The following is an 8,399-nucleotide window of genomic DNA, read 5'->3' as shown; positions in this document are numbered from 1 at the left end:
TGAAAGCGACTACCGGCCGCCAGTAAAACATCCGCCTAAAAAGGGCTCTACAAAAGTAAAAACAAAATTATTTCTATTCTATTGTCATATTCTTCCGAAATGGCCTGTGTGGAACAATAAAATATTAAAGATGTAAGAAGCGTTTTCAGTCCAAAATGGCGTTGTCAAAAAACACCGAAGTGTCATCTCTTTCCTTCTATACTCTTTGGTATCGCCCTTATACGTGCCCCATGTACATCACTTCAGCATGTGGACAAAATCCCAAACTAGACAATAAAACATGATTGGACAATTACCTTTTGGAAGAGGAGTTTAGTGATCGGTCAGTTAATACTGTTATTAGTTACACCCGTGTTGGACAATTCAAAATAATCTGCCGTGAAAAAGATTTATTCACATTTTGTGGTTTCACTCTACATTTGACCTGTGAGTAATGTGGGCCCCCTGCGATACCTCTGCGCCCCTCTAGAGGGCTCCACCCCACTGTTTGGGAACCACTGCTGTAAATGAACCAGGGCAATGTGTGTAGTATCAAACCTTGATTGATGACTGTTTTGAACAGGCAGTGTGGTGAATCATATACATGTCCTGAGGACGCAGTATTTACTTGCGAGTCCTGTCTGGAAGTTGGCACAAGTTATATAAGTTTATTACAGTATTTTGATGCAGTTACTACAAGAATATGTTCTGGACATTCAGGATATGTCTTCAAAGCCCCATTAATGTAACTCATGTTTTTGTACTGAGCAAAATTGGGTAGCACCACCAAGAATATGGTCAAAACTAAACAGAAAAAAAGCCCTTAAAGTACACATTGTGTGCAAGCCTTCACAGGATATCACAATCTGCATTTGTGTTGTTGTTTTTTTTATTGTGAGTTTGTATTTGATATTGCTTTTCCACAGACAATCATGAGCTAGCGTAGATACAGTACATGATGTTAATAATATGCAGAGGGTTTTATTGTGCTTTTCCACGGCGGGTATAATGACCCTTTGTGTCTTCCTTTTAAAAAAATGTCTTCTTATTTGATGCCATCACCTACAGTGATTCAACATGCGTGTTGTATTTTGTTAAAGTAAATGTTTTGTGTTGAAATAAAGACTTTTCCATTAGTCTTTGCATGTCATCTATGAAATTTTATCTTCAGTGCACTTAAAATATATATCCCAGAAATACTATTCTGAGTGTTTCTCTTCCCTTTCAACAATCCGTTACCAGGAAACCCCAATGAAAATAGGCATTGAGTGTTTATATGGCTCTGGCCAAGATGTCTGCGTCTGATATGAATCCATTATAATCTAATGGACAGATAAGCCATCACTCTCTCCAAAGATATGGCTCGCTTTCTGTTTGTCTGACAACATCTCTGTGTGTGGATGTTCTCTCCAGTGATACAGAATTAACTTAAAGGGGGAACACCACCTAAATTATGAATTACAATATGTTATTTCAATGACCTATAGGAAAGCTCAATCAATATGTGTGAACATGAGCTTCTCTCTCTCAAAGCCAGGAACCAGCGAAGTAAGTCTCAAACTTGTGATGTCATAGGGTATAAAGTCTGGAGCTGCTCCATAGACAATGATTGGGAGGCTGATTTTGTGGACCCACATAATGTTTGTTTTCTTTTTTATACCCAAATGAGCTTATGAGATATTACTTTGAAACTTTCCCAGTTGATTATTTACATTAAGACAATTATTTTCTGTATTACAATTTTTGTGAAATTGTATGTTTAAATATGGGAAATGAAGCATTATCTTATGAAATATGCGCTAATTTGCATAGATTTCCAGACCAGAAATGTGAACATTGGATAAATCCAGGTTCAAAATTCTTGTTTCATTTTGTTGACAAATTAAAGTCAAAAGTTTATAAAAAGGGAATTTTGGATATCTCTTTGTATCATAAATCAGAAAATACTGTCAAGAGCCATTAAAAAACAATCAATTTTGCCATGTTTTTAGTAATAAAATGTTCCATAAATCAGGTTATGAATGATATACTATGACCAAACCCCTCTGCAAATACCTTCAGAATATAGATAGGAATGAAACAGGAAAGTTTGGTGTATATAAGAGCTACTGAAGTGGAGATTTCTGGCTCAGAGTATGAAAGAAAACTTACTTTGAGAAAACAACCTTTAAAGATATGGATTGTGAAATTCCATACATTTTGCAAGACACTACAAGTGAATAGGGTAAAACGTTTTTAACTTATTTGACCTAATAGATATCACCATGAAACTTACCCAGTTGATTACTTACATTAAGACAATTATGTTCTGTATTACAAGATTTCTGAAATGTTATTTTTAAATATGCAAATGAGGCATTTTCTAATGCTAACTTTTGGTGAATTTAGGAGCAATCTACAGACATAAATAGACAAAGTAGTAAAATAAACACCTAAATATGTCCTTTGGATGTTTTCTTTCCACTAGTCTGAAAGAACACATGTTATAAAAGTTAAATAGCCCAAAATCTAAAAATTGACCATTGTATGAAAAACTGTTTTTTGCCTGTAGTGTCTCCTTTAACAAGAGGTTACAAGCATGAGAATGTCTTTTGCAGTATTAGCCTGTATGTGTAAAACTGTTCAGATAATGCAATGTGTCCAAACCCTCAGAGACTTTATCACCATTTTCCAAAGAATGGTATTTCATAGTATATGTGTTATTTGAAATATCCTTGTCATCACTATACTGGAAATGTTACATGGTTTGTGCTTTGCCCTTTGACAATTCATGATAGGTTAAAACTTACATATAATTTCCACAAGAGAGCGCTATTGGACCAGAGTAGAGCTCTGGATGGACCCTGACCAAATGATGTCTATATTATACAACTCATGTAATTGGATTATTATTACTAATGCATGCATGTGTAAAACAGATTAGCTGGACGAGGTGGAGCCATTAAGCCACTTCATACACTGGTCGTTTAATCTATAACAATGCATCATATTTCAGAAACTCATCACTTATTTTAACTCGTAATAACAGCTGTCAGATGAATATAGTGGAGGAAAAAAGTCCATTTTCACTATGAAATTTTATGGAGTAGAATTATTAAGTAGAAAAACATGGAAATACACAAGTAAAGTAAAAAGACCCTAGTTGATTGCAGTTGTAAGATTTAAGCTGCTCTGTGCAAACAAACCTTACAGTGCATCATCAAACCAGAGTTTGAGAACTTACTGTGTCTTGTCTTCGCCATTTTTCTGTACTATTATTGATGAAAGTGCAATAACACAATCTTTAAAAAAAAAAAAGAGTACAACAATGACAGTAAAATGAGTGTTTCTTTTGTGCTTTATTGGGGCACACATATTCACAAGAGTGACGAGAACAAAGGCGAAACAAATGAGATTATTTCACCTTTGACTCTAATTTTCAGACCTGAAATTGACTACTTGGGTTGCTATATCTCTCTGTTTGTGAGTGTGTGTTTATCTCAGCAGCCTGTAGACATTCCAGTGACGATGCCCAGGAAAGTGGTGGTGGCGAAGCTGGGATTCAGCATGAGCTGCTCCAGCATATCTCTGCCGTTCTCTCTTTTGTCCACTGAACACATGGCATTTTTCCACATTCTCACCATTGACCCACCTGGTAGATGAAAACATCATGATCATCATTAAAGGCTCACTAATAGAATAATATTTGTATGTGTGTGTGTGTGTGTGTCTGCCTACCCAGTACACTGTTGATGGTTCTCATCCAGCCGAAGACATATAGTGAGTGGTTCTCCTCGATACTCAGATCCTCTATGTTAGGCGCACTGTCGCCAGCCTAGATGTACAGATATGACAGATGGAACACAAATTGGATAAATGCACAGGGTTTTTTGATGAGTTTTTAGAAATGAATGGATGCAATTGTAGTTACGCACCTTTAAAATACGACTTGGGAGAGGGGTTAGGAACATTGCAGCTCTTTCCAAACTGGATTGGAAATGTGCCGCAGAAACGTACTCGGCCGAGTTCAGCCAGCTCTCGGCAAACGACACCTCTTCAGAGGAGTAGTGGCTCTGTCTGAAGGAGAGGAGTGGACAAGAGAGGGCTGCAGCTTATTCGCTTTGTTGCCGAGAGTTAAGTGAGAAAAAGTGATACCACTCTAAACCATAGGACAGTGGTATCAATCTTCTAATCTAACTCTCAAAATGAAAGCAATCAGAATCAGCTTTAATGGGCAAGTATGTGAACTCATACAAGGAATTTGACTCCTTTTTTGTTTTTATTTTCTAAAATCGTCACCTAACACCAAGTGTAATCCTGCATGAAACCCACATGGGCAACTGGGCCAACATGGAACCAATGGACGAACCCACTATTTCAGCCCATGTAGTACCCACATAGACCTTAAGGCTGGCACCAAGATAGGTCTTGCATATGTTGCCCAGTTTGGGCCCAAATAACACCAAGTGTAATCCTGCAAAAAATCTATGTGGGCAATTGACATGGGGCCTTTATGGAACCCGTGGACAATCCCATTTATTTTATGCTTTAAGATAGATGGATAGATAAATTACCTGGCTTTGCATGCAGAAGAAGCATAAGTTGAAGCCATTTGGGCCTCCCAGTAGAGACCGAGGAGAGAGTCTTTCTTCTCATTGTCAGGGAGAGGAGACTCAGCTGCAGCCTTGAGACCCTTTAAACACACAACATTAAGGAGGGATGCAGAAGAAACAGATTATTATTAATAGCCTATATGAAACAGTGTCCGCTTTCCATTTCCATTATCTGTAACCACTTACACTCTACAAACAAGGGCCCCAAGCTGGGTTTGAACTTGCGACCTCTTGCAACAGTGCTAACCACTGCACCACCGTGCCACCCCCAGTGTCCCCTCGTGCATTACTATAATCAAAATCAATAATGTGTATGTGGATCTGTTTGTGTGTGTAGCTCCTGTACCTGGAAAAAGGCATCCCACTTAGCCATGGCGTCAGGGAAGCGAGTTGTACAGTCAACATATGTGGTGCAATAATCCTCTACACCTGCAGGTACCTGCATCTGGACCTAATAGAGTCAACATCAGTCATTATTACAATCATCATCCTCCTCATCATCAAAACCATAACTGTTTTACAGGCTTAACATTTGTGTGAGGATATTAAAACGGCAGCACTTAAAAACAGTCCATGAGTGCAGCTTTTATTGTTAGCACAAGCATAGCTGTAGTCTTGTTTTATACTGTCTCGCGTCCAGTTTAAGATGTCCATCTGCACAACTAGCCTACCTGAAGATTTGGTCCCATGAAGCCCTGCTGTGCAGCAGACAGGAAGGGCAGTACAGAGGTAAAGTAGTTCACACCTTGGAGGAGAGAGAAGTGGTTTTGTTAGAGTTTTAGTGTTTAGTGTTCTACCTGTATATGTGTGTGTGTGTGTCATACTTACAAGCCCACCAGCTCTGAGTAGAAATACACATAGTATCCCCTGTTTGCAGGCCGCAGGTTGTAGCACCAGTTGGGTCAGCGAGACGACCTACAGAAACAACACGTTGTACATAACGCCGTCAGTTTGTGTCTTTGGTAGCCGGTGGTGTCGTGTTGTTATGTTCACTCAGTTTAGGCAGGGCCCGCTTAAGGTATAGGCCATATAGGCTTACTTTCTGGGGGGCACTAATTAAAAAAAATGAATGCCGGTGGGTGCCCTTCCTCATTTTCTGCATTGAGGTAACAAATGAACAAATAAATAAATAAATATATACACTTTTCACCCCTGTAACTCTCTTTCTCACACTTTTTCATCTGCCCGGCCGCACTTATTTGTTAATAAAAGTGTCAATCGTAGTGAAACTGACTAAACACTCAGCTGACAATATCAGGGACCAATTGTTTATTTATATTATAATAAATACAGTTATCTATGAAAATGAAAATCTTAATTTTTGTCCTAAACCATTGTGATGTCTGATGTGTTTTGCGGTTTACGGGGCAAGGGTTAAAGTTCTGGGGGGTTGAACTCTAACCCTAACCCTATATGGCCCTGAGTTTAGGACACAGTGGCTCTGGGACTCACAGTAAAATGATGTTATTTATTCATTATATGGGTGAGAAGTCATTGCTGAGAGTTTGATTTTCATATAACTGCTCTTAAATGATTCACTATCCACTTTTGCAACAACTCTCATTTTGGAGAAGGACACAAACTATGAAGTAATTCTTCCAAAAACAAACGTAAAAGCTAATATTCTATTTAAATATTTTCATCTTACCTGAGGTTAGCATCCATCCGAGCTGCAGTGTCAGTCCCCACAATGGACTTTCTGTGGCATTTGGCCCCATGGATCCCATAAATGGGTCTGTGGCAGCTATCATCAGCCGGTAAAGACTCATGCGGTGGAGGTAGTGCCAGGGGTCGGGCGTCAGGACGTCATTCTGTACCGGCAGGTCAGTCATTTGGCCCGCCGTGTGAACCCAGAGGACAGGCATGCCATTCTCTAGAATCGTTGCAGAGCTGCTGAGAGACACAGCACATGCCAGGAGGACGCCGAGGACCGCCGGACGCAACATGACTGAGGAGCTGGAAGGGTCTACTCTGGACTCACACTTATGTCACATAAATACAAGGCTTATATACTCGGTTCATAATGTTCTGACCCACGTGTCACATGGACTAACCAACGAATCAAAGGACTAACCATGTGACATGTGGTTCAGTGGACCCTCAAAGACAGACAGATAAAAATTCTTGCTCAACTCAACAAGCAGCCTTTCACCATGATCCAGTCACTGTCATTAAGGGTTTTCACACCAATCAACCAATCGACCAATCAACTAACAAGTCAAGCTGAATACTCAATCAATCATCATCAATGAATTAAAGGCAAATTGGATTTAAATTTAAAAGCTATCAGCAAAAGCTATGAGACTCTTTTTCTATTCACAATGATCCATGTAATATAAAGCTCAATATCCCCTTGTTGTGCTGTTTGGTTTACATGTTCTGTCTTAAAATAAGTAGGTAGTGTATTTACATGATTAAATCTGTCATTTAAACTGACAAAGTCACTTGAACCTGGATAGAAACCCAGAGGACTGTTCTGCTGACTGATAGCAAGAGCTATGTCCTGTCGGTCAACATTGGTAAATACACATATGCTGATGTGAGTGACCACCATATACTGTTTGGTACATTTTGTCACTGAGAGAGAGATGCCGACTTTTAGGCCCGCCCAAGTTCAATACACTTAGATAACACACAGGATCTGGCCCCCATGTTTGTGCATGAAAACTCGGGGCAGGACGAGAGCTTGGAGTCAAAGGAGGCGTAAATGCCACTTTTGGTGAATATGAGTATTATATATCAAATGAAAGCTCTCAGTGAGATCTTTTCAGTGCCAAATGTACACAACTGAAATGATGACCCATGGGTTGTAATTAAAAGAAAACGGAAAGGCGTAACGGTAAAAGTTTGGTTTTGGTCTGCACCAAAAGGGCGTTTAAGCTCACTTTTGGACTGAACAAAGCATTGTGGGTAAAGCATGCTATCAACACTTGGCCTTGGATACTGCTACAGTTTAAGTTGAAAAACATTTTAAAAATGGCGAAAGTGTGAAAAACGCCTTTTTAGCACAAACATTTTCCAAATAGACTATAATGCAATGCCCTTCCAGTGAAGAAAATGTGTTGCAGTGCCATAGGGTGCCCTTCAATGTAGAAAACACGATGAAGGGCCATAGAGTGCCCTTCAAAAGGAGACAGTGTGATGAAGAAAGTGTGAGTGTGCCTTAAAATGGAGAAAACATGATGCAGTGCCATACAGGCTGCCCTACATGCTATTAAAGTTACTGTGCACTGGTGCTGCATGCAGCTGGTGCCCTTCCCCTCAGACAGCCTGAGTCTGAGGCCACTTCTGATAACACACAAAAAGATCAAATATTGTGGTCATTACATGGCAACAGCAGCTGATTCAAGTAAAATCTGATATAACACACTTACGCCCCTTTGGCTCCAAGCCCTCGATGTGTTCCATGTGACTTTAATTATCCAACGCTCTAGTTACAAAACAAAAGGTCAATACATTTTAGACAATATACAGGCAAGCTGGTATGCTTCAGTCCTTACATGGTCTGCATGGTCTTGTTTTTGCATATTGTTTGACCTTTGATTTCACCAATCTCCAACTGAAGGCCCGCAGCAACTTTAACACTGAACAGATGTAGGTGAAAGATTGGACTTCAAGAACTGGAGTCTGTTATGTAGCTGTGTGTTTAACCTGCCTGAACCTCGATGTTCAAACACTGTGGGCTGCTGCTGGATGTACACATGACAGCAGATAAAAAAGCAGTAAACCTAAATGTCACTTACTGGAGCACCCATGCTCAACACACTCTCCTGGGAAACACACATTTGTGTTACGTTGTTATTTAAAGCTGAAGTAGGAAAAGTTGGA

At 39.6% G+C, this 8,399-nt stretch overlaps 1 protein-coding gene across 1 annotated transcript; it reads right to left on the bottom strand.

Moving 5' to 3' along the window:
* Positions 1-3,298: 3,298 nt before the first annotated feature.
* On the bottom strand, positions 3,299-6,561 carry LOC119476659 (protein LEG1 homolog). The gene is made up of 8 exons (XM_037750075.1): positions 6,220-6,561; positions 5,400-5,486; positions 5,243-5,316; positions 4,918-5,022; positions 4,533-4,651; positions 3,894-4,035; positions 3,697-3,793; positions 3,299-3,610 (listed from the first exon to the last, which is right to left on the bottom strand). The coding sequence occupies exons 1-8, from the start codon at positions 6,515-6,517 to the stop codon at positions 3,459-3,461; spliced, it is 1,074 nt and encodes a 357-aa protein (XP_037606003.1). The 5' UTR covers positions 6,518-6,561; the 3' UTR covers positions 3,299-3,458.
* Positions 6,562-8,399: the final 1,838 nt, after the last annotated feature.

Source organism: Sebastes umbrosus, chromosome 18, assembly GCF_015220745.1.
Source record: "Sebastes umbrosus isolate fSebUmb1 chromosome 18, fSebUmb1.pri, whole genome shotgun sequence".
NCBI classification, from domain to species: Eukaryota; Metazoa; Chordata; class Actinopteri; order Perciformes; family Sebastidae; genus Sebastes; species Sebastes umbrosus.
The sequence above is the reverse complement of the archived record's forward strand: the minus strand, read 5'-3'. Positions and strand labels throughout refer to the sequence as shown.